The sequence below is a fragment of the Oncorhynchus mykiss genome, chromosome 21, assembly GCF_057628025.1.
Source record: "Oncorhynchus mykiss isolate SJ-2025 chromosome 21, ASM5762802v1, whole genome shotgun sequence".
Classification (NCBI taxonomy): Eukaryota; Metazoa; Chordata; class Actinopteri; order Salmoniformes; family Salmonidae; genus Oncorhynchus; species Oncorhynchus mykiss.
Genome location: NC_143042.1, coordinates 51,980,595 through 52,007,931, shown reverse-complemented (window position 1 = coordinate 52,007,931; position 27,337 = coordinate 51,980,595). Strand labels below are relative to the sequence as shown.

At 45.2% G+C, this 27,337-nt stretch overlaps 1 protein-coding gene across 1 annotated transcript in view; it reads right to left on the bottom strand.

Moving 5' to 3' along the window:
* nwd2 (NACHT and WD repeat domain containing 2) overlaps positions 1 to 27,337 on the bottom strand; it is a 94,844-nt gene that overhangs the window by 54,911 nt on the left and 12,596 nt on the right. Inside the window, exon 3 of the mRNA XM_036958270.2 lies at positions 4,388 to 4,476. Within this exon, the coding sequence (XP_036814165.1) occupies positions 4,388 to 4,476 (89 nt within the window). The remainder of the gene's footprint in view (positions 1 to 4,387; positions 4,477 to 27,337) is intronic.

Sequence of the window (27,337 nt, the reverse complement as noted above, 5' to 3'; positions counted from 1 at the left end):
TGGCATCACAATTCCCCAAAATGACATCACAATTCCCCAAAATGACATCACAATACCCCATAATGACATCACAATTCCCCAAAATGACAAAGCAAAAACAGGTTTTGAGTTTTTTCTTTGAAATACTATACGATTTTACGATGCTGATAAAGACAACACCTTTACAGACGGTCCCTAACTGCCCATTCGCATGCTGTCAAGATGCTGAAAGGAAGAAATCCTATTTATCCACTCTTGTTCCTGAGTCAAAATGTACATTTCATGTATCATTTTACTGCAAGAAATGCTTAGTTCCGCAGGAGTTAATAAGGACTATGTGAGAGGTTGTAGACATTCAGTCAGTGTCCAGATTTCAGTTTCCATTTTAACCCATCTGAACAGTAGGCTACAGTTCCCTTAAGGTGCCGTAGGCCTATTTGAAGTCCCCCATCTTGATTGTTAAATTCGTATAGCGCCTCACAATCATCACACATAAAAATAGGCATCGCCACCAATCCTCTTTTACCCCTTAAAATCCTTCCCAAACATTACTGTTCTGAGCCTCCCTCCTCTTCAACTCTCCATTCTACAGCCTTCCTCCTCTTCAACTCTCCATTCCACAGCCTCCCTCCTCTTCAACTCTCCATTCCACAGCCTCCCTCCTCTTCAACTCTCCATTCTACAGCCTCCCTCCTCTTCAACTCTCCATTCTACAGCCTCCCTCCTCTTCAACTCTCCATTCTACAGCCTCCCTCCTCTTCAACTCTCCATTCCACAGCCTCCCTCCTCTTCAACTCTCCATTCTACAGCCTCCCTCCTCTTCAACTCTCCATTCTACAGCCTCCCTCCTCTTCAACTCTCCATTCTACAGCCTCCCTCCTCTTCAACTCTCCATTCTACAGCCTTCCTCCTCTTCAACTCTCCATTCTACAGCCTCCCTCCTCTTCAACTCTCCATTCCACAGCCTCCCTCCTCTTCAACTCTCCATTCCACAGCCTTCCTCCTCTTCAACTCTCCATTCCACAGCCTCCCTCCTCTTCAACTCTCCATTCTACAGCCTCCCTCCTCTTCAAATCTCCATTCTACAGCCTCCCTCCTCTTCAACTCTCCATTCCACAGCCTCCCTCCTCTTCAACTCTCCATTCCACAGCCTTCCTCCTCTTCAACTCTCCATTCTACAGCCTCCCTCCTCTTCAACTCTCCATTCTACAGCCTCCCTCCTCTTCAACTCTCCATTCCACAGCCTTCCTCCTCTTCAACTCTCCATTCCACAGCCTCCCTCCTCTTCAACTCTCCATTCCACAGCCTCCCTCCTCTTCAACTCTCCATTCTACAGCCTCCCTCCTCTTCAACTCTCCATTCTACAGCCTCCCTCCTCTTCAACTCTCCATTCCACAGCCTCCCTCCTCTTCAACTCTCCATTCCACAGCCTCCCTCCTCTTCAACTCTCCATTCTACAGCCTTCCTCCTCTTCAACTCTCCATTCTACAGCCTCCCTCCTCTTCAACTCTCCATTCCACAGCCTCCCTCCTCTTCAACTCTCCATTCCACAGCCTCCCTCCTCTTCAACTCTCCATTCTACAGCCTTCCTCCTCTTCAACTCTCCATTCCACAGCCTCCCTCCTCTTCAACTCTCCATTCCACAGCCTCCCTCCTCTTCAACTCTCCATTCCACAGCCTCCCTCCTCTTCAACTCTCCATTCTACAGCCTCCCTCCTCTTCAACTCTCCATTCTACAGCCTCCCTCCTCTTCAACTCTCCATTCTACAGCCTCCCTCCTCTTCAACTCTCCATTCTACAGCCTTCCTCCTCTTCAACTCTCCATTCTACAGCCTCCCTCCTCTTCAACTCTCCATTCCACAGCCTCCCTCCTCTTCAACTCTCCATTCCACAGCCTCCCTCCTCTTCAACTCTCCATTCTACAGCCTCCCTCCTCTTCAACTCTCCATTCCACAGCCTCCCTCCTCTTCAACTCTCCATTCCACAGCCTCCCTCCTCTTCAACTCTCCATTCTACAGCCTTCCTCCTCTTCAACTCTCCATTCTACAGCCTCCCTCCTCTTCAACTCTCCATTCCACAGCCTCCCTCCTCTTCAACTCTCCATTCCACAGCCTCCCTCCTCTTCAACTCTCCATTCTACAGCCTTCCTCCTCTTCAACTCTCCATTCCACAGCCTCCCTCCTCTTCAACTCTCCATTCCACAGCCTCCCTCCTCTTCAAATCTCCATTCCACAGCCTCCCTCCTCTTCAACTCTCCATTCTACAGCCTCCCTCCTCTTCAACTCTCCATTCTACAGCCTTCCTCCTCTTCAACTCTCCATTCCACAGCCTCCCTCCTCTTCAACTCTCCATTCTACAGCCTCCCTCCTCTTCAACTCTCCATTCCACAGCCTCCCTCCTCTTCAACTCTCCATTCCACAGCCTCCCTCCTCTTCAACTCTCCATTCTACAGCCTCCCTCCTCTTCAACTCTCCATTCTACAGCCTCCCTCCTCTTCAACTCTCCATTCTACAGCCTCCCTCCTCTTCAACTCTCCATTCTACAGCCTTCCTCCTCTTCAACTCTCCATTCTACAGCCTCCCTCCTCTTCAACTCTCCATTCCACAGCCTCCCTCCTCTTCAACTCTCCATTCCACAGCCTCCCTCCTCTTCAACTCTCCATTCTACAGCCTCCCTCCTCTTCAACTCTCCATTCCACAGCCAACCTCCTCTTCAACTCTCCATTCCACAGCCTCCCTCCTCTTCAACTCTCCATTCTACAGCCTTCCTCCTCTTCAACTCTCCATTCTACAGCCTCCCTCCTCTTCAACTCTCCATTCCACAGCCTCCCTCCTCTTCAACTCTCCATTCTACAGCCTCCCTCCTCTTCAACTCTCCATTCCACAGCCTTCCTCCTCTTCAACTCTCCATTCCACAGCCACCCTCCTCTTCAACTCTCCATTCCACAGCCTCCCTCCTCTTCAACTCTCCATTCCACAGCCTCCCTCCTCTTCAACTCTCCATTCTACAGCCTCCCTCCTCTTCAACTCTCCATTCTACAGCCTCCCTCCTCTTCAACTCTCCATTCCACAGCCTCCCTCCTCTTCAACTCTCCATTCCACAGCCTCCCTCCTCTTCAACTCTCCATTCTACAGCCTCCCTCCTCTTCAACTCTCCATTCCACAGCCTTCCTCCTCTTCAACTCTCCATTCCACAGCCTCCCTCCTCTTCAACTCTCCATTCTACAGCCTCCCTCCTCTTCAACTCTCCATTCCACAGCCTTCCTCCTCTTCAACTCTCCATTCTACAGCCTCCCTCCTCTTCAACTCTCCATTCTACAGCCTCCCTCCTCTTCAACTCTCCATTCTACAGCCTTCCTCCTCTTCAACTCTCCATTCTACAGCCTTCCTCCTCTTCAACTCTCCATTCTACAGCCTTCCTCCTCTTCAACTCTCCATTCCACAGCCTCCCTCCTCTTCAACTCTCCATTCTACAGCCTCCCTCCTCTTCAACTCTCCATTCCACAGCCTTCCTCCTCTTCAACTCTCCATTCTACAGCCTCCCTCCTCTTCAACTCTCCATTCTACAGCCTTCCTCCTCTTCAACTCTCCATTCCACAGCCTCCCTCCTCTTCAACTCTCCATTCTACAGCCTCCCTCCTCTTCAACTCTCCATTCTACAGCCTCCCTCCTCTTCAACTCTCCATTCTACAGCCTCCCTCCTCTTCAACTCTCCATTCTACAGCCTCCCTCCTCTTCAACTCTCCATTCTACAGCCTCCCTCCTCTTCAACTCTCCATTCTACAGCCTCCCTCCTCTTCAACTCTCCATTCCACAGCCTCCCTCCTCTTCAACTCTCCATTCCACAGCCTCCCTCCTCTTCAACTCTCCATTCCACAGCCTCCCTCCTCTTCAACTCTCCATTCCACAGCCTCCCTCCTCTTCAACTCTCCATTCTACAGCCTCCCTCCTATTGGATTAAACTCTAACGTTGCATCAGTGGATCAACGTTAACTTTTTCTGCTCGTTCCCAACAGCATTTTTTTGCAATTGGCTGTTAGGTTTGCGTAAAGGTAGGCCCTAAAGCTTAATGGCAGATAACCTAAAAATAAAAAAAATAAGCCTAAAAATAATCAGAGAAAAACCTCAACGTAGCCTTTAATTGCCTTTAATTGCACAAGACTGATACGTTCATGATAATTTTTTTAATGTATTGTTTTTTTCTTTCTTCAACTCGAACCGCAACCAACCCCCCCCCCCCCTTTTCATCCACACAATATTTAATGACCCTAAATCCGCCGCCCTGCGGATATATCCACAGGGGGATTGCAGGTTATGAGTTAACCTGAGCATCACTTGGGTATTGTTTAAAAAACATCTTTCTTTCACTGCAAGACTGACAAAGAGGAAAAAGGGCCGTTTTATGTTACCTGGAACTCAATCCCATAATTCTCTCTGCAGAAGTCCCGTAGTTTGGGGTAGACATGCTCTTTCAGTGCGTTCCTCTCCGCTTCTGTGTCTGAAAACAAGACGACAGCGAGAACACATTGATTAGTATCAGGGATTGACACATTGATAAGTATGAATGAAGTGCTTTCTCACTGTATGATACATGCATTCAGTACATACTGGTCGCAACATTGACCCGAGAAAGCATGAATATACACTGAGTGTACAAAACATTAAGAACACCTGCTCTTTCCATAACATAGACTGACCAGGTGAATGCTATGATCCCTTATTGATGTCACTTGTTAAATCCTCTTCAATCAGTGTAGCTGAAGGGGAGGAGACAGGTTAAAGATGAAGGGGAGGAGACCTGGTTAAAGATGAAGGGGAGGAGACAGGTTAAAGATGAAGGGGAGGAGACAGGTTAAAGATGAAGGGGAGGAGACAGGTTAAAGATGAAGGGGAAGAGACCTGGTTAAAGATGAAGGGGAGGAGACAGGTTAAAGATGAAGGGGAGGAGACAGGTTAAAGATGAAGGGGAGGAGACGGGTTAAAGATGAAGGGGAGGAGACAGGTTAAAGATGAAGGGGAGGAGACGGGTTAAAGATGAAGGGGAGGAAACGGGTTAAAGATGAAGGGGAGGAGACAGGTTAAAGATGAAGGGGAGGAGACCAGGTTAAAGATGAAGGGAAGATGAAGGGGAGGAGACAGGTTAAAGATGAAGGGGAGAAGACGGGTTAAAGAAGGATTTTGAAGCTTTGAGACAATTGAGACATGCATTGTGTTGGTGTGCCATTCGGAGGGTGAATGTGCAGGACAAAATAAATAGGTGCCTTTGAACGGGGTTTGGTAGTAGGTGCCAGGCGCACCTGGCTTTTGTCAAGAACTGCATAGCTGCTGGGGTTTTCACACTGTGTATCAAGTTCCCCCGTGTGTATGAAGAACGGTCCACCACATCCAGCCAAATGGACACAACTGTGGGAAGCATGGGAGTCAACATCCCTGTGGAACGCTTCAACTCCTTGTAGGCAAATTGAGGCTGTTCTGAGAGCAACTGAAGGTGTTCCTAATGTTTTGTACACTCAGTGTAATACCCGTTACATTAAAAGGCTATATCCTTCACTCGGAACGATGACATCATCATCATAACGTGCCAACTTCCCACTTTACAGACCTCAACATCAACAGTAGCTAAATCTGCCAAGAATGCCATCATTGGCTCTTCACAAATTATAGTTGCGAGTGTACAAATTGAGACAAAAGAGACAAAAAAATGTATGTAGGGTACGTGGGATAGTTAGGGTGGGAAGGGTATCTTAGACTAGTGACTCTATGGGTCATTGTTCTATTCCACTTTCATTCCTCATCTCTCTGTCTTCATCTTCATCATCTGTCTTTCTCTCCTTCCCACGGCCCACCCCTGGGTTACAATAATTGGATAGGACAGAGCCCGTCCAGTCTCTCTCTCTCTCTCTCTCTCTCTCGCTCTCTCTCTCGCTCTTTCTCTCTCTCTCTCTCTCTCTCTCTCTCTTGCTCTCGCTCTCTCTCTCTCTCTCTCTTGCTCTCTCTCTCTCTCTCTCTTGCTCTCTCTCTCTCTCTCTCTCTCTCTCTCTCTCTCTCTCTCCTCTCTCTCTCTCTCTCTCTCTCTCTCTCTCTCTCTCTCCCCCTCTCTCTCTCTCTCTCTCTCTCTCTCTCTCTCAATTCAATTCAATTCAATTCAAGGGCTTTATTGGCATGGGAAACATGTGTTAACATTGCCAAAGCAAGTGAGGTAGACAACATACAAAGTGAAAATATAAAGTGAAAAACAACAAAAATTAACAGTAAACATTACACATACAGAGGTTTCAAAACAGTAAAGACATTACAAATGTCATATTATATATATATATACAGTGTTTTAACAATGTACAAATGGTTAAAGGACACAAGATAAAATAAATAAGCATAAATATGGGTTGTATTTACAATGGTGTGTGTTCTTCACTGGTTGCCCTTTTCTCGTGGCAACAGGTCACAAATCTTGCTGCTGTGATGGCACACTGTGGAATTTCACCCAGTAGATATGGGAGTTTTTCAAATTTGGATTTGTTTTCGAATTCTTTGTGGATCTGTGTAATCTGAGGGAAATATGTCTCTCTAATATGGTCATACATTGGGCAGGAGGTTAGGAAGTGCAGCTCAGTTTCCACCTCATTTTGTGGGCAGTGAGCACATAGCCTGTCTTCTCTTGAGAGCCATGTCTGCCTACGGCGGCCTTTCTCAATAGCAAGGCTATGCTCACTGAGTCTGTACATAGTCAAAGCTTTCCTTAATTTTGGGTCAGTCACAGTGGTCAGGTATTCTGCCGCTGTGTACTCTCTGTTTAGGGCCAAATAGCATTCTAGTTTGCTCTGTTTTTTTGTTAATTCTTTCCAATGTGTCAAGTAATTATCTTTTTGTTTTCTCATGATTTGGTTGGGTCTAATTGTGCTGTTGTCCTGGGGCTCTGTAGGGTGTGTTTGTGTTTGTGAACAGAGCCCCAGGACCAGCTTGCTTAGGGGACTCTTCTCCAGGTTCATCTCTCTGTAGGTGATGGCTTTGTTATGGAAGGTTTGTGAATCACTTCCTTTTAGGTGGTTGTAGAATTTAACGGCTCTTTTCTGGATTTTGATAATTAGTGGGTATCGGCCTAATTCTGCTCTGCATGCATTATTTGGTGTTCTACGTTGTACACGGAGGATATTTTTGCAGAATTCTGCGTGCAGAGTCTCAATTTGGTGTTTGTCCCATTTTGTGAAGTCTTGGTTGGTGAGCGGACCCCAGACCTCACAACCATAAAGGGCAATGGGCTCTATGACTGATTCAAGTATTTTTAGCCAAATCCTAATTGGTATGTTGAAATTTATGTTTCTTTTGATGGCATAGAATGCCCTTCTTGCCTTGTCTCTCAGATCGTTCACAGCTTTGTGGAAGTTACCTGTGGCGCTGATGTTTAGGCCAAGGTATGTATAGTTTTTTGTGTGCTCTAGGGCAACAGTGTCTAGATTGAATTTGTATTTGTGGTCCTGGTGACTGGACCTTTTTTGGAACACCATTATTTTGGTCTTACTGAGATTTACTGTCAGGGCCCAGGTCTGACAGAATCTGTGCATAAGATCTAGGTGCTGCTGTAGGCCCTCCTTGGTTGGTGACAGAAGCACCAGATCATCGGCAAACAGCAGACATTTGACTTCGGATTCTAGCAGGGGGAGGCCGGGTGCTGCAGACTTTTCTAGTGCCCGCGCCAATTCGTTGATATATATGTTGAAGAGGGTGGGGCTTAAACTGCATCCCTGTCTAACCCCACGACCCTGTGTGAAGAAATGTGTGTGTTTTTTGCCAATTTTAACCGCACACTTGTTGTTTGTGTACATGGATTTTATAATGTCGTATGTTTTACCCCCAACACCACTTTCCATCAGTTTGTATAGCAGACCCTCATGCCAGATTGAGTCGAAGGCTTTTTTGAAATCAACAAAGCATGAGAAGACTTTGCCTTTGTTTTGGTTTGTTTGGTTGTCAATTAGGGTGTGCAGGGTGAATACATGGTCTGTTGTACGGTAATTTGGTAAAAAGCCAATTTGACATTTGCTCAGTACATTGTTTTCATTGAGGAAATGTACGAGTCTGCTGTTAATAATAATGCAGAGGATTTTCCCAAGGTTACTGTTGACACATATTCCACGGTAGTTATTGGGGTCAAATTTGTCTCCACTTTTGTGGATTGGGGTGATCAGTCCTTGGTTCCAAATATTGGGGAAGATGCCAGAGCTAAGTATGATGTTAAAGAGTTTTAGTATAGCCAATTGGAATTTGTTGTCTGTATATTTGATCATTTCATTGAGGATACCATCAACACCACAGGCCTTTTTGGGTTGGAGGGTTTTTATTTTGTCCTGTAACTCATTCAATGTAATTGGATAATCCAGTGGGTTCTGGTAGTCTTTAATAGATGATTCTAAGATCTGTATTTGATCATGTATATGTTTTTGCTCTTTATTCTTTGTTATAGAGCCAAAAAGATTGGAGAAGTGGTTTACCCATACATCTCCATTTTGGATAGATAATTCTTCTTGTTGTTGTTTGTTTAGTGTTTTCCAATTTTCCCAGAAGTGGTTAGAGTCTATGGATTCTTCAATTGCATTGAGCTGATTTCTGACATGCTGTTCCTTCTTTTTCCGTAGTGTATTTCTGTATTGTTTTAGTGATTCACCATAGTGAAGGCGTAGACTCAGGTTTTCCGGGTCTCTATGTTTTTGGTTGGACAGGTTTCTCAATTTCTTTCTTAGATTTTTGCATTCTTCATCAAACCATTTGTCATTATTGTTAATTTTCTTCGGTTTTCTATTTGAGATTTTTAGATTTGATAGGGAAGCTGAGAGGTCAAATATACTGTTAAGATTTTCTACTGCCAAGTTTACACCTTCACTATTACAGCGGAACGTTTTACCCAGGAAATTGTCTAAAAGGGATTGAATTTGTTGTTGCCTAATTGTTTTTTGGTAGGTTTCCAAACTGCATTCCTTCCATCTATAGCATTTCTTAATGTTACTCAGTTCCTTTGGCTTTGATGCCTCATGATTGATTATTGCTCTGTTTAAGTAGACTGTGATTTTGCTGTGGTCTGATAGGGGTGTCAGTGGGCTGACTGTGAACGCTCTGAGAGACTCTGGGTTGAGGTCGGTGATAAAGTAGTCTACAGTACTACTGCCAAGAGATGAGCTATAGGTGTACCTACCATAGGAGTCCCCTCGAAGCCTACCGTTGACTATGTACATACCCAGCGTGCGACAGAGCTGCAGGAGTTGTGACCCGTTTTTGTTGGTTATGTTGTCATAGTTGTGCCTAGGGGGGCATATGTGGGAGGGAATGCTGTCACCTCCAGGCAGGTGTTTGTCCCCCTGTGTGCTTAGGGTGTCAGGTTCTTGTCCGGTTCTGGCATTTAGGTCGCCACAGACTAGTACATGTCCCTGGGCCTGGAAATGATTGATTTCCCCCTCCAGGATGGAGAAGCTGTCTTCATTAAAATATGGGGATTCTAGTGGGGGGATATAGGTAGCACACAGGAGGACATTTTTCTCTGTTAGGATAATTTCCTTTTGAATTTCTAGCCAAATGTAAAATGTTCCTGTTTTGATTAATTTAATGGAGTGAGTTAGGTCTGCTCTATACCAAATTAGCATACCCCCTGAGTCCCTTCCCTGTTTCACACCTGGTAGTTTGGTGGATGGGACTACCAGCTCTCTGTAACCTAGAGGGCAACCAGTGGGTCCGTCTCCTCTATACCAGGTTTCTTGCAGGATGACAATGTCTGTATTACCGATTTCTTTGGTGAAGTCCGGGTTTCTGCTCTTTAGGCCAAAGGCAGATGACCTCAGGCCTTGGATATTCCATGATAATATAGTGAAGGCTTTTTGTTCCATAGAGTGTCCATAGAGTGTCCAATGTTCTCTCTCTCTCTCTCTCTCTCCGGAGGGGGATAGGTCTGGATGGACAGCCAGTTAAAAACAGAATGTGCCCAGGAGAAGAACAGTCCCTGTGATGATGGAACACATCAAACACAACTGTGTCACACTCAAATATGTCCCCTGCTCAAGACTGGTTCGTGCTACAAAACTAGGACACTATTTTTAGGGTTAGATCATTTTTGGTGGGGCTTTTGGATGACACAGGCTTCTTTTCTGTTATAAAATATGTGCATTTCTAAAAACGCACGCTATTTACTAAACACTCTATAATTTCCTAGCTGAACTAGAGTTACATTGCATTCAGAAAGAATACAAACCCCTTGATTTATTCAACATTTTGTTAAAGTTACAGCCTGAATTCAAAATGGATTACATTTATTTTTTTCCTCTCCACCATCTACACCCCATAATGACAAAGTTATTATATTTTAAACACGTTTTTAGGAATGTTTACAAATGTATTAAAAATGAAATACAGAAATATCTAATTTGTCACACCCTGATCTGTTTCAGCTGTCCTTGTTATTGTCTCCACCCCCTCCAGGTGTGGCTTATTTTCCCCAGTGTATTTATCTCTGTGTTTCCTGTCTCTCTGTGCCAGTTCGTCTTGTATGTTCCAAGTCAACCAGTGTGGTTTTCTCGTGCTCCTAACTTTTCTATTCTCTTTTACTAGTCTTCCCGGTTTTGACCCTTGCCTGTTTTTTGGACTCTGTACCTCCCTGCCCTGACCTCGAGCCTGCCTGCCCTGACCTCGAGCCTGCCTGCCCTGACCTCGAGCCTGCCCTGACCTCGAGCCTGCCTGCCCTGACCTCGAGCATGCCTGCCCTGATCTCGAGCATGCCCTGACCTCGAGCCTGCCCTGACCTCGAGCATGCCCTGACCTCGAGCCTGCCCTGACCTCGAGCCTGCCTGCCCTGACCTCGAGCCTGCCTGCCTTGACCTCAAGCCTGACTGCCCTGACCTCGAGCCTGCCTACCTTGACCTCGAGCCTGCCTGCCCTGACCTCGAGCATGCCCTGACCTCGAGCCTGCCTGCCACTCTGTACCTCCTGGACTCTGAACTGGTTTGGCCTTTTGCCTGTCCACGACCATTCTCTTGCCTACCCCTTTTGGATGTAATAAATATCAAAGACTCAAACCATCTGCGTCCCGTGTCTGCATCTGGGTCTCGCCTTAATCCCTTATATAATTTACATAAGCATTTACACCCCTGACTCAATACTTTGTAGAAGCACCTTTGGCGGTGATTACAGCTTTGAGTCATCTTGGGTATTTCTGGATCAGCTTTGAGTCATCTTGGGTATGTCTGGATCAGCGTAGAGTCATCTTGGGTATGTCTGGATCAGCTTTGAGTCATCTTGGGTATGTCTGTATCAGCTTTGAGTCATCTTGGGTATGTCTGTATCAGCTTTGAGTTGTCTTGGGTATGTCTGTATCAGCTTTGAGTTGTCTTGGGTATGTCTGTATCAGCTTTGAGTCATCTTGGGTATGTCTGGATCAGCTTTGAGTCATCTTGGGTATGTCTGTATCAGCTTTGAGTCGTCTTGAGTATGTCTGTATCAGCTTTGCACATCTGGAGCGGTGGTGAACAGAAATCTTCAAGTCTTTCCACAGATGTTCAATGGGATTCAAGTCTTGACTTTAGCGAGGCCACTCATAGACTTTCACATTCTTGTTTTGAAACCATTCCAGGGTTGTTTTGGCTGTATGCTTGGGGTTATTGTCCTGTTGGAACGTAAATCTTTGCCCGAGTCTAAGGTTGTTTGCACTCTGAAGCAAGTCCTCATCAAGGGTTTGTCTGTATTTGGCTCCATTCATTGTTCCCTCTATCTTTATCAGTCTCACAGTCCCTGCCGCTGAAAAGCATCCCCATAACTTGATGCTGCCACCACCATGCTTTACGGTAGGGATGGTGTTAGATGGGTGATGAGCTGTGCCTGGTTTTCTCTAGACAGAGCGCTTTGCATTCAGGCGAAAAAGGGTGAACATAATGGCTCATCAGACCGCAGAATCTTTTGCCTTGTGCTCTCAGAGTCTTTCACGTGACTTTTTGCAAACTCCAGGAGTGCTGTCATGTGCCTTTTTCTCAGGAGTGGATTCTGTCTGGCCACTTTCCCATAAAGCCCAGATTTTTGAAGTGCTGTATAGACTGTTGTCCTTCTGGCAGATTCTCCCATCTCAGCCAAGGAACTCTGAAGTTCTGTCACAGTGGACATTGCATTCTTGGTCACCTACCTGACCAAGGTTATTCTTGCCCCCGTTGGCCAGCTCTAATCAGAGTCTGGGTAGTTCCATATTTTTTGCATTTCCCAAATATGAAGACCACTGCGCTCTTGGAAATGTTCAACACTCTAGAAATTATTTTGTACCCTTCCTCAGATACACTACATATACAAAAGTATGTGAACACCTCTTCAAATTAGTGGATTCGGCTATTTCAGCCACAAACGTTGCTCACAGGTGTATAAAATAGAGTACACAGCCATGCAATCTCCATAGACAAACATTGTCAGTAGAATGGCCTTACTGAAGAGTTCAGTGACTTTCAATGGTGCACCGTCAAAAGATGCCACCTTTCCAACAAGTCAGTTTATCACATTTCTGCCCTGTTAGAGCTACCCCAGGTCAACTGTAGGTGCTGTCATTGTGAAGTGGAAACTTCTAGGAGAAACAACGGCTCAGCCGTGAAGTGGTAGACCACACAAGTTCACAGAATATGACCGCAGAGTGCTGAAGCGCGTAAAAACACTCACTTCCGAGTTCCAAACTGCCTTTGGACGCAACGTCAACACAATAACTGTTCCGTCGGGAGCTTCATGAGATGGGTTTCCATGGAAACATTCTCTGGAGTGATGAATCACGCTTCACCATCCGACAGTCCGACGGACAAATCTGAGTTTAGTGGATGTCAGGAGAACGCTACCTACCCCAGTGCATATTGCCAACTGTAAAGTTTGGTGGATGAGGAATAATGGTCTGGGGGCTGTTTTTCATGGTTTGGGCTAGGTCGCTTAGATCCAGTGAAGGGAAATTGTAAACGCTACAGCATACAATGACATTCTAGATCAGGGGTGTCAAAGTCAAATGGACGGAGGGCCAAATAAAAAAATCAGCTACAAGACGAGGGCCGGACTGTTCGAATGTTCATTGAAAAATGTTTAAATGACGCATAGTGAACCTAATTGAACCTACTGAAAACCTAACAAATATATTACAATATGATCAGATAAATAAAGCAATATTTTCTTATGGCTCTGTCAGTAATCTTTAATTTTCAACAGACACAAAAGACAAATTTCCTTTATATAAATATCCCCATAACATGAACATTAAATGAAAGAAACCGGTATTCAAGGCACCATCAGTAGACTATATTTTCTATTTTAGCAAAAGTGGGCTAAATTTACTTCAAAGAAAAAACAATAATAGCAATTTTCTATCATCCACTCAACTGAAATATTTTTAAAATATAATTGGATTGAAATACAAAAAAATAAAGTGCAAAAATCTATTAATCAAAAACAACACTTTGTTTAAGGAGAAGTAACATGCAGTGAAAACAAATATTAAATTTTAACTTTTAAACTTGAACTGAGTAAAAACTCTAAATATGTGATTGCACAGTAATGTTCACTTGTTTGAGGTTGAGGGTGATACTTGGTGGTGTCCCATCTTTTCCACAAGTTCATCAATGTTCGGGGTAAGGCTCTGAGCTGAAGAAATCCTCAGAATTGAGTGGAGGTGTTCAGCAGTAAGTCGACTTCTGTGTGATGTTTTGTTCAGGTTCATCAAAGAAAACAGTTGTTCACACAGGTATGTGCTGCCAAACATAGACAACGTTTGAGCAGCCTGGATGCGCAGCTGGGGCATTGTGCCGGGGAGGAAACGGGCGAACTCCGCAGCACCCACTGCCGCATATTTTGCCCTCAGTGCATCATTGCATTGGAGGTCAATCAACTCCATTTGGAGGTTTGGTGGTGAGCTTTCCACGTCAACAGCAAATGGGTTACCGAGCAGTTCCAACCTGCTTTTTTGTGCTTCAAAGTCAGCAAATCGGCGTCGAAAGTCAGCGGCAAGCATACCTATTTTATCAGCCAACTGTGTGCTCGGGAACGCACTGGTAGAGAGCTTCTCTTTCATGGTCTGGCAGCTGGGAAAGTGGCTCAAATTTTCTTTCCGCATCTGCGTCTCCCACAGAGTCAGTTTGGTTTTAAATGCCTTCACTGTACTGTACATATCAGAGATGACACGATCCCGACCCTGCAGCTGCAAGTTTATTGCATTCAGATGACTCGTAATGTCACACAGAAAAGCCATTTCACACAGAAACATTTCGTCTCGGAGTTGTGTTGTGTCTTTCCCTTTGCTGTCCAAGAACAGACAAATCTCCTCACGAAGCTCGAAACATCTTTGAAGCACCTTTCCCTGGCTTAGCCATCGCACCTCTGTGTGATAAGGCAAATCACCATGCTCCGTTTCTAACTCCGTCAGAAATGCCTTGAACTGGCGGTGATTCAAACCTTTGGCTCTGATAAAGTTAACTGTGCGCGTGATGATGCTCATTACATGCTCCATTTTCAAGGCTTTACCGCACAACGCTTCCTGGTGTATGATACAATGATAAGCTGTCAGCTCACCTGTCGCGTTTTCCTCTTGCATCTTTTCCCGTATCTTCGCCACCAGTCCGCTCCTGTGTCCACACATCGCAGGTGCTCCGTCGGTTGTCAAACCCACGAGTTTTTCCCAAGGCAGCTCCATCTCATTTACACATCTTGACACCTCTTCATACAAATCATGCCCCGTAGTTGTGCCATGCATAGGACGTAAAGCCAAAAACTCCTCTGTCACGCTTAGGTTGGAGTCCACTCCGCGGATGAAAATTGACAACTGGGCAATGTCAGAAATGTCGGTGCTCTCATCCACAGCCAAGGAATATGCAATAAAATCTTTTCCCTTTTTCACAAGCTGCTCTTTTAGATTGATGGACAACTGGTCTACTCTCTCGGCAATGGTGTTTCTGCTCAGACTCACATTTAAAAAGAGTTGCCTTTTTTCTGGGCAAACTTCGTCACAAACTTTAATCATGCAGTTTTTGATGAAATCCCCCTCCGTAAATGGCCGGGCTGATTTAGCGATCTCTTCTGCCAAAATAAAACTGGCCTTGACAGCAGCCTGGCCTTGTGATTTGGCTTTTTTGAACAGAGCCTGTCGAGATTTGAGGCCTCGTTTTAATTCCTCTGCCTTTTGTAGCCTTTGTTCCATGTCCATATTCTTGTTTTTGTCCGCGTGTTTCGTTTCATAATGTCGTCTCAGATTATACTCTTTCAGTACCGCCACACTTTCTCCACACAGAAGACACACAGGTTTTCCAGCTACCTTCGTGAACATATACTCCGACTCCCACCTTGTTTGAAACCCCCGGTTCTCAGTATCCACCTTCCGTTTTGCCATTTTTGATGGGTATCTGAAAGTTAATTTTACTGTGATGCTGACGACTGCTGTGCCAATAAATATTGAAATGAAGCAGCCTACTGCTCGGTGCGTCACCTTTGCATTGTGGGAAATGTAGTATTGGTGCGTGTAAAAGATCTGCGGGCTGCCGGCTTGCTGCGGGCCGGTTCTAATAATAAATCAAGATCATCCCAGGGGCCGTAAAAAACCTTCTTGCGGGCCGGATGTGGCCCGCGGGCCTTGACTCTGACATATGTGTTCTAGATGATTCTGTACTTCCAACTTTGGCAACAGTTTGGGGAAGTGCCCTTTCCTATTTCATCATGACAATGCCCCCCGTGCACAAAGCGAGGTCCGTACAGAAATTGTTTTGTCGAGATCGGTGTGGAAGAACTTGACTGGCCTGCACAGATCCCCGACCTCAACCCCATCAAACACCTTTGGGATGAATTGGAACGCCAACGGCGAGCCAGGCCTAATCACCCAACATCACTGCTCGACCTCACTGCCCGACTAACGCTCTTGTGACTGAAGCAAGTCTTGGCGGCAATGTTCCCAACATCGAGTGGAAAGACTTCCCAGAAGAGTGGAGGCTGTTGTAGCAGCAATAGGGGGGACCAACTCCATATTAGTGCTCATGATTCTTGGAATGAGATGTTGGACCAGTAGTAGTCCACATACTACTGGTCATGTAGTGTATATGCCTCATCACAGTTCTATCTCGGAGATAGACAGGCAGTTCCCTGGCCAACATCATATATTTTCTGCTCTGACATGCAATGTCAGCTATGGGACCTTATTAAATAGACAGGTGGGTTTCTTTCTAAATCATGTCCCAAACAATTGAATTGGCCGCAGGTGGAGTCCAATCAAGCTGTGGCTGTGGTGTCTCAAGGATTTAAAATAAACATGTTTTTCACTTTGTCATTATGGGTTATTGTGTGCAGATGGATTCAGGCTGTTACACAACAACAGGTGGAATAAGGCAAGGTGTGTGAAGGCACATGTTGCTGATAACAGTAAACCACTGCTCTTTTCCCCCCAGATATGATGAGGTATGGCATGTTGACGTAAGCATGGCACAGAGATGAGCGTGTGTGTAAAGTGTGTGTGACAGACATGGCAGAGCGCCTGTAGTCTTGGAAACGCATGCACACAGACAGACAGACAGACATGCTGTAGACTCCTCATCCTCATCCACTCCTCCTCTTCCTCTCCTCTTCCTCCTCCTCTCCTCCATCTCTCCTCCTCCTCTCCTCTTCCTTCTCTCCTCCTCCTACTCTCCTCCTCCTCCTCTCCTCCTCCTCCTCCTCTCCCCCTCTCCTTGTCCTCCTCCTCATCTCCTCTTCCTTCTCTCCTCCTCCTCCTCTCCTTCTCCTCTCACTCTATCATAATTTCCCCAATCCTGTTCCTTCCATTCCATACACAATGTTCACTCTACTTAGTCCACTCCAGAGTCCACTGACCACTCCTGAGCCCAATGTCCACTCCAGAGTCCAATGTCCACTCCAAAGCCCACTGTTCACTCCAGAGTCCACTGTCCACTCCTGAGCCCAATGTCCACTCCAAAGCCCACTGTCCACTCCAGAGTCCACTGTCCACTCCTGAGCCCAATGTCCACTCCAAAGCCCACTGTCCACTCCAGAGTCCACTGTCCACTCCTGAGCCCAATGTCCACTCCAAAGCCCACTGTCCACTCCAGAGTCCACTGTCCACTCCAGAGTCCACTGTCCACTCCTGAGCCCAATGTCCACTCCAAAGCCCACTGTCCACTCCAGAGTCCACTGTCCACTCCTGAGCCCAATTTTCACTCCAGAGTCCACTGTCCACTCCAAAGCCCACTGTCCACTCCAGAGTCCACTGTCCACTCCAGAGTCCACTGTCCACTCCTGAGCCCAATGTTCACTCCAGAGTCCACTGTCCACTCCAAAGCCCACTGTCCACTCCAGAGTCCACTGTCCACTCCAAAGCCCACTGTCCACTCCTGAGCCCAATGTCCACTCCAAAGCCCACTGTCCACTCCAGAGTCCACTGTCCACTCCTGAGCCCAATGTTCACTCCAGAGTCCACTGTCCACTCCTGAGCCCAATGTCCACTCCAAAGCCCACTGTCCACTCCAGAGTCCACTGTCCACTCCAGAGCCCAATGTCCACTTAAGAGCCCAATGTCCACTCCAGAGCCCACTTCTACCTAATTCTTAGCATTCTCATCAGCTACACACTACCCACATAGCAATCATCAAGCCCTAGACACTACCCACATAGCAATCATGAAGCCTACACACTACCCACATAGCAATCACCATTAAAAGTTTGGACACACCTACTCATTCAAGGGTTTTTCTTTATTTTACTATGTTGTAGAATAATAGTGAAGACATCAAAACTATGACATAACACATATGGAATCATGTAGTAACCAAAAAAAAGTGTTCAACAAATCAAAATATATTTTAGATTATTCAAAGTAGCCACCCTTTGCATTGATGACGGCTTTGCACACACTTGGCGTTCTCTCAACCAGCTTCATGAGGTAGTCACCTGGAATACATTTCAAATAACAGGTGTGCCTTGTTAACCCCCCCCCCCCCCCCCAGTTGGTGAAGGTAGGAAACAACACCTCCACTTTGCTGATCCTCAAAACAGGGGCCCCACAAGGGTGTGTGCTCAGCCCCCTCCTGTGCTCCCTGTTCACCCATGACTGCGTGGCCAAGCACGCCTCCAAGTCAATCATCAAGTTTGCGGACGACACAACAAGGTGCTATAGCGCCTCAAGATTCTGCTTGGTACCTAAGACCCTCAGAAACTTATACAGACGCACCATTGAGAGCATCCTGTAGGGCTGTATCACTGTCTGGTACGACAACTGCACCACCCACCCACATTCGAACTGAGATAAAGGGTAGAACTGCCGCTTTCAACGTGTGGGACTCTAACCCGGAAGCTTACAAGAAATCCTGCTATGCCCTGCGAGGAACCATCAAACAAGCAAAGCGTCAATACAGGGCTAAGATTAAATCATACAACACCGGCTCCGACGTTCGTCTTATGACGCAGGGCTTGCTAACTATTATAGACAAGAGTGACAAGAGCCTACCAGACGAGCTAAATCACTTCTATGCTTGCTTCGAGGCAAGCAACACTGGGCATGCATGAGAGCATCAGCTGTTCCGGATGACTGTGTGATCACGCTCACCGTAGCTGACGTGAGTAAGACCTAAACCTCTTTGGGATAGGGCATTTTCACTTTTGGATAAATAGCGTGCCCAATTTCAACTTCCTGCTACTCATGCCAAGAATATAAGATATGCATATTATTAGTATATTTGGATAGAAAACACTCTGAAGTTTCTAAAACTGTTTGAATCCTGTCTGTGAGTATAACATAACTTATGTAGCAGGCAAAACCCAGAGGACTAACCATTCAGAAATAAAAAAAATTGAGGTCACTGTCTATTCAATGAGATTTCTTTGGGGAACTATATTTCTGAGGCACTTGTTTGCAGTTCCTACCGCTTCCACTAGATGTCACCAGTCTTTGGAAAATGGCTGAGGTTATTCCTTTGTGAAATGAAGAAGTACGGCCAAATTTTTTCTGGATCAAACGCGCCAAATACATTTATATTTTGGATATATATGGATGGAATTAATCGAACAAAAGGACCATTTGTGATGTTTATGGGACATATTGGAGTGCCAACAAAAGAAGCTCGTCAAAGGTAAGGCATGATTTATATTTTATTTCTGCGTTTTGTGTCGCGTCTGCAGGGTTGAAATATGCTACTCTCTTTGTTTGAATTTGCCGCTCTGCATTTTCCCTGGCTTTTGGCCAAGTGGGACGCGACTGTCCCCCTATCGTAGAGAAGTTAAACAGGTCAACATACACAAGGCTGCGGGGCCAGATGCATTACCAGGACGTGTGCTCTGGGCATATGCTGACCAACTGGCAGATGTCTTCACTGACATTTTCAACATGTCCCTGATTGAGTATGTAATACCAACATGTTTAAAGCAGACCACCATAGTCCTTGTGCCCAAGAACACAAAAGCAACCTGCCTAAATGACTACAGACCCATAGCACTCATGTCCGTAGCCATGAAGTGCTTTGAAAGGTTGGTAATGGCTCACATCAACACCCTTATCCCAGAAACCCTAGACCCACTCCAATTTACATACCGCCCAAACAGATCCACAGATGATACAATCTCTACTGCACTCCACACTGCCCTTTCCCACCTGGACAAAAGGAATACTTATGTGAGAATGCTATTCACTGACTACAGCTCAGCGTTCAACACCATTGTACCCTCAAAGCTCATCACTAAGCTAAGGATCCTTAGACTAAACACCTCCCTCTGCAACTGGATCCTGGACTTCCTTACGGGAAGGTGGTGATGGTAGGTAGCAACACACCTGCCATGCTGATCCCTAACACTGCAGTCCCCAGGGGTTTGTGCTCAGTCCCCTCCTGAACTCCCTGTTCACCCACGACTGCATGGCCAGGCACGACTCCAACACCATCATTATGTTTGCAGACAACACAACAGTGGTAGGTCTGATCACCGACAACGACGAGACAGCCTATAGGAAGGAGGTCAGAGACCTGGCTGGGTGGTGCCAATAACAACCTCTCCCTCAACCTCTCCCTCAACGTAACCAAGACTGAGGAGATGATTGTGGACTACAGGAAAATGAGGACCGAGCACGCTCCCATTCTCATCAAAGGGGCTGCAGTGGAGCAGGTTGAGAGCTTCAAGTTCCTTGGTGTCCACATCAACAACAAACTAGAATGGTCCAAACACACCAAGACAGTCATGAAGAGGGCACGACAAAGCCTATTCCCCCTTCAGGAAACTAAAAAGATTTGGCGTGGGTCCTGAGATCCTCAAAAGGTTCTACAGCTGCAACATCGAGAGCATCTTGACTGGTTGCATCACTGCCTGGTACGGCAATTGCTCGGCCTCTGACTGCGAGGCACTACATAGGGTAGTGCGTACGGCCCAGTACATCACTGGGGCTAAGCTGCCTACCATCCAGGACCTCTACAGCAGGCGGTATCAGAGGAAGGCCCTAAAAATGGTCAAAGATCCCAGCAACCCCAGTCATAGACTGTTCTCTCTACTACCGCATGGTAAACGGTACCGAAGTCTAGGACACAAAGGCTCAACAGTTTTTACCCTCAAGCCATAAGACTCCTGAACATGTAATCAAATGTCTACATGGACTATTTACATTGTTTGCCCCCCCTGAACCCCCCTCCCCCAACCCCTCTTTTTACGCTGCTGCTACTCTCTGTACATACTACCTCAGTTGGGCCGACCAACCAGTGCTCCCGCATATTGGCTAACAGGGCTATCTGCATTGTGTCCTGCCACCCGCCAACCCCTCTTCTACGCTACTGCTACTCTCTGTTCATCATATATGCATAGTCACTTTAACCATATCTACATGTACATATTACCTGAATCAGCCTGACTATCCGGTGTCTGTATGTAGCCTCTCTACTGTATATAGCCTCTCTACTGTATATAGCCTCGATACTGATTATAGCCTCTCTACTGTTTATAGCCTTGCTACTGTTTATAGCCTCGATAATGATTATAGCCTCTCTACTGTTTATAGCCTTGTTACTGATTATAGCCTCGCTACTGTTTATAGCCTCACTACATTTATAGCCTCGCTACTGTTATAGCCTCGCTACTGTTATAGCCTCGCTACTGTTATAGCCTCGCTACTGTTTATAGCCTCGCTACATTTATAGCCTCGCTACTGTTTATAGCCTCGCTACTGTTTATAGCCTCGCTACTGTTTATAGCCTCGCTACTGTTTATAGCCTCGCTACTGTTTATAGCCTCGCTACTGTTATAGCCTCTCTACTGTTTATAGCCTCGCTACTGTTTATAGCCTCGCTACTGTTTATAGCCTCGCTACATTTATAGCCTCGCTACTGTTTATAGCCTCGCTACATTTATAGCCTCGCTACTGTTTACAGCCTCGCTACTGTTTATAGCCTCGCTACATTTATAGCCTCGCTACTGTTTTTAGCCTCGCTACTGTTATAGCCTCGCTACTGTTTATAGCCTCGCTACATTTATAGCCTCGCTACTGTTTACAGCCTCGCTACTGTTTATAGCCTCGCTACTGTATATAGCCTCGCTACTGTTTATAGCCTCGCTACTGTTTATAGCCTCGCTATTGTTTATAGCCTCGCTACTGTTTACAGCCTCGCTACTGTTTATAGCCTCGCTATTGTTTATAGCCTCGCTACTGTTTATAGCCTCGCTACATTTATAGCCTCGCTACTGTTTATAGCCTCGCTACTGTTTTTAGCCTCGCTACTGTTTATAGCCTCGCTACTGTTTATAGCCTCGCTACATTTATAGCCTCGCTACATTTATAGCCTCGCTACATTTATAGCCTCGCTACTGTTTTTGGCCTCACTACTGTTTATAGCCTCGCTACTGTTTATAGCCTCGTTACATTTATAGCCTCGCTACATTTATAGCCTCGCTACTGTTTATAGCCTCGCTACATTTATAGCCTCGCTACTGTTTATAGCCTGGCTACATTTATAGCCTCGCTACTGTTATAGCCTCGCTACTGTTTATAGCCTCCCTACTGTTTATAGCCTCGCTACTGTTTACAGCCTCGCTACTGTTTATAGCCTCGCTACTGTTATAGCCTCGCTACTGTTTATAGCCTCGCTACTGTTTATAGCCTCGCTACTGTTTATAGCCTTGCTACATTTATAGCCTCGCTACTGTTTATAGCCTCGCTACATTTATAGTCTCGCTACTGTTTATAGCCTCGCTACATTTATAGCCTCGCTACTGTTTTTAGCCTCGCTACTGTTTATAGCCTCGCTAAATTCATAGCCTCGCTACTGTTTATAGCCTCGCTACATTTATAGCCTCGCTACTGTTTACAGCCTCGCTACTGTTTATAGCCTCGCTAAATTTATAGCCTCGCTACTGTTTTTAGCCTCGCTACTGTTATAGCCTCGCTACTGTTTATAACCTCGCTACATTTATAGCCTCGCTACTGTATATAGCCTCGCTACTGTTTATAGCCTCGCTACTGTTATAGCCTCGCTACTGTTTATAGCCTCGCTACTGTTTATAGCCTCGCTACTGTTTATAGCCTCGCTACATTTATAGCCTCGCTACTGTTTATAGCCTCGCTACTGTTATAGCCTCGCTACTGTTATAGCCTCGCTACTGTTTATAGCCTCGCTACATTTATAGCCTCGCTACTGTTTATAGCCTCGCTACTGTTTATAGCCTCACTACTGTTTTTAGCCTCGCTACTGTTATAGCCTCGCTACTGTTTATAACCTCGCTACATTTATAGCCTCGCTACTGTATATAGCCTCGTTACTGTTTATAGCCTCGCTACTGTTATAGCCTCGCTACTGTTTATAGCCTCGCTACTGTTTATAGCCTCACTACTGTTTATAGCCTCGCTACATTTATAGCCTCGCTACTGTTTATAGCCTCGCTACTGTTATAGCCTCGCTACTGTTATAGCCTCGCTACTGTTTATAGCCTCGCTACATTTATAGCCTCGCTACTGTTTATAGCCTCGCTACTGTTTATAGCCTCACTACTGTTTATAGCCTCACTACTGTTTATAGCCTCGCTACTGTATATAGCCTCTCTACTGTTTATAGCCTCGCTACTGTTTATAGCCTCTCTACTGTATATAACCTCGCTACTGTTTATAGCCTCTCTACTGTTTATAGCCTCTCTACTGTATATAACCTCGCTACTGTTTATAGCCTCGCTACTGTTTATAGCCTCGCTACTGTTTATAGCCTCGCTACTGTTTATAGCCTCGCTACTGTTTATAGCCTCTCTACTGTTTATAGCCTCGCTACTGTTTATAGCCTCGCTACTGTTATAGCCTCGCTATTGTTTATAGCCTCGCTACTGTTTATAGCCTCGCTACTGTTTATAGCCTCTCTACTGTTTATAGCCTCGCTACTGTTTATAGCCTCGCTACTGTTATAGCCTCGCTATTGTTTATAGCCTCGCTACTGTTATAGCCTCGCTACTGTTTATAGCCTCGCTACTGTTATAGCCTCGCTATTGTTTATAGCCTCTCTACTGTTATAGCCTCGCTACTGTTTATAGCCTCGCTACTGTTATAGCCTCTCTACTGTTTATAGCCTCGCTACTGTTATAGCCTCGCTACTGTTTATAGCCTCTCTACTGTTATAGCCTCTCTACTGTTATAGCCTCGCTACTGTTATAGCCTCTCTACTGTTATAGCCTCTCTACTGTTTATAGCCTCGCTACTGTTATAGCCTCTCTACTGTTATAGCCTCTCTACTGTTATAGCCTCTCTACTGTTTATAGCCTCGCTACTGTTATAGCCTCGCTACTGTTTATAGCCTCTCTACTGTTATAGCCTCTCTACTGTTTATAGCCTTGCTACTGTTATAGCCTCGCTATTGTTTATAGCCTCTCTACTGTTATAGCCTCGCTATTGTTTATAGCCTCGCTATTGTTTATAGCCTCGCTACTGTTTATAGCCTCGCTATTGTTTATAGCCTCGCTATTGTTTATAGCCTCGCTACTGTTTATAGCCTCGCTACTGTTTATAGCCTCGCTATTGTTTATAGCCTCGCTATTGTTTATAGCCTCGCTACTGTTTATAGCCTCTCTACTGTTTATAGCCTCTCTACTGTTATAGCCTCGCTACTGTATATAACCTCGCTACTGTTTATAGCCTCGCTACTGTATATAACCTCGCTACTGTTTATAGCCTCTCTATTGTTTATAGCCTCGCTACTGTTTATAGCCTCGCTACTGTTTATAGCCTCGCTACTGTTTATAGCCTCGCTACTGTTTATAGCCTCTCTACTGTTTATAGCCTCGCTACTGTTTATAGCCTCGCTACTGTTTATAGCCTCTCTATTGTTTATAGCCTCGCTACTGTTTATAGCCTCTCTACTGTTTATAGCCTCGCTACTGTTTATAGCCTCGCTACTGTTTATAGCCTCTCTATTGTTTATAGCCTCGCTACTGTTTATAGCCTCGCTACATTTATAGCCTCGCTACTGTTTATAGCCTCTCTACTGTTTATAGCCTCGCTACTGTTTATAGCCTCGCTACTGTTTATAGCCTCTCTACTGTTTATAGCCTCGCTACATTTATAGCCTCGCTACTGTTTATAGCCTCTCTACTGTTTATAGCCTCGCTACTGTTTATAGCCTCGCTACTGTTTATAGCCTCTCTATTGTTTATAGCCTCGCTACTGTTTATAGCCTCGCTACATTTATAGCCTCGCTACTGTTTATAGCCTCTCTACTGTTTATAGCCTCGCTACTGTTTATAGCCTCGCTACTGTTTATAGCCTCTCTATTGTTTATAGCCTCGCTACTGTTTATAGCCTCTCTACTGTTTATAGCCTCTCTACTGTATATAGCCTCTCTACTGTTTATAGCCTCTCTATTGTTTATAGCCTCTCTACTGTTTATAGCCTCTCTATTGTTTATAGCCTCGCTACTGTTTATAGCCTCGCTACATTTATAGCCTCGCTACTGTTTATAGCCTCTCTACTGTTTATAGCCTCGCTACTGTTTATAGCCTCGCTACTGTTTATAGCCTCTCTATTGTTTATAGCCTCGCTACTGTTTATAGCCTCTCTACTGTTTATAGCCTCTCTACTGTATATAGCCTCTCTACTGTTTATAGCCTCGCTACTGTTATAGCCTCGCTATTGTTTATAGCCTCTCTACTGTTATAGCCTCTCTACTGTTATAGCCTCGCTATTGTTTATAGCCTCTCTACTGTTATAGCCTCTCTACTGTTATAGCCTCGCTATTGTTTATAGCCTCTCTACTGTTATAGCCTCTCTACTGTTATAGCCTCGCTATTGTTTATAGCCTCTCTACTGTTATAGCCTCGCTATTGTTTATAGCCTCTCTACTGTTATAGCCTCGCTATTGTTTATAGCCTCTCTACTGTTATAGCCTCTCTACTGTTATAGCCTCGCTATTGTTTATAGCCTCTCTACTGTTATAGCCTCTCTACTGTTATAGCCTCGCTATTGTTTATAGCCTCTCTACTGTTATAGCCTCTCTACTGTTATAGCCTCGCTATTGTTTATAGCCTCTCTACTGTTATAGCCTCGCTATTGTTTATAGCCTCTCTACTGTTATAGCCTCGCTATTGTTTATAGCCTCGCTACATTTATAGCCTCGCTACTGTTTTTAGCCTCGCTACTGTTTATAGCCTCGCTAAATTCATAGCCTCGCTACTGTTTATAGCCTCGCTACATTTATAGCCTCGCTACTGTTTACAGCCTCGCTACTGTTTATAGCCTCGCTAAATTTATAGCCTCGCTACTGTTTTTAGCCTCGCTACTGTTATAGCCTCGCTACTGTTTATAACCTCGCTACATTTATAGCCTCGCTACTGTATATAGCCTCGCTACTGTTTATAGCCTCGCTACTGTTATAGCCTCGCTACTGTTTATAGCCTCGCTACTGTTTATAGCCTCGCTACTGTTTATAGCCTCGCTACATTTATAGCCTCGCTACTGTTTATAGCCTCGCTACTGTTATAGCCTCGCTACTGTTATAGCCTCGCTACTGTTTATAGCCTCGCTACATTTATAGCCTCGCTACTGTTTATAGCCTCGCTACTGTTTATAGCCTCACTACTGTTTTTAGCCTCGCTACTGTTATAGCCTCGCTACTGTTTATAACCTCGCTACATTTATAGCCTCGCTACTGTATATAGCCTCGTTACTGTTTATAGCCTCGCTACTGTTATAGCCTCGCTACTGTTTATAGCCTCGCTACTGTTTATAGCCTCACTACTGTTTATAGCCTCGCTACATTTATAGCCTCGCTACTGTTTATAGCCTCGCTACTGTTATAGCCTCGCTACTGTTATAGCCTCGCTACGCTTTATAGCCTCGCTACATTTATAGCCTCGCTACTGTTTATAGCCTCGCTACTGTTTATAGCCTCACTACTGTTTATAGCCTCACTACTGTTTATAGCCTCGCTACTGTATATAGCCTCTCTACTGTTTATAGCCTCGCTACTGTTTATAGCCTCTCTACTGTATATAACCTCGCTACTGTTTATAGCCTCGCTACTGTTTATAGCCTCGCTACTGTTTATAGCCTCGCTACTGTTTATAGCCTCTCTACTGTTTATAGCCTCTCTACTGTATATAACCTCGCTACTGTTTATAGCCTCGCTACTGTTTATAGCCTCGCTACTGTTTATAGCCTCGCTACTGTTTATAGCCTCGCTACTGTTTATAGCCTCTCTACTGTTTATAGCCTCGCTACTGTTTATAGCCTCGCTACTGTTATAGCCTCGCTATTGTTTATAGCCTCGCTACTGTTTATAGCCTCGCTACTGTTTATAGCCTCTCTACTGTTTATAGCCTCGCTACTGTTTATAGCCTCGCTACTGTTATAGCCTCGCTATTGTTTATAGCCTCGCTACTGTTATAGCCTCGCTACTGTTTATAGCCTCGCTACTGTTATAGCCTCGCTATTGTTTATAGCCTCTCTACTGTTATAGCCTCGCTACTGTTTATAGCCTCGCTACTGTTATAGCCTCTCTACTGTTTATAGCCTCGCTACTGTTATAGCCTCGCTACTGTTTATAGCCTCTCTACTGTTATAGCCTCTCTACTGTTATAGCCTCGCTACTGTTATAGCCTCTCTACTGTTATAGCCTCTCTACTGTTTATAGCCTCGCTACTGTTATAGCCTCTCTACTGTTATAGCCTCTCTACTGTTATAGCCTCTCTACTGTTTATAGCCTCGCTACTGTTATAGCCTCGCTACTGTTTATAGCCTCTCTACTGTTATAGCCTCTCTACTGTTTATAGCCTCGCTACTGTTATAGCCTCGCTATTGTTTATAGCCTCTCTACTGTTATAGCCTCGCTATTGTTTATAGCCTCGCTATTGTTTATAGCCTCGCTACTGTTTATAGCCTCGCTATTGTTTATAGCCTCGCT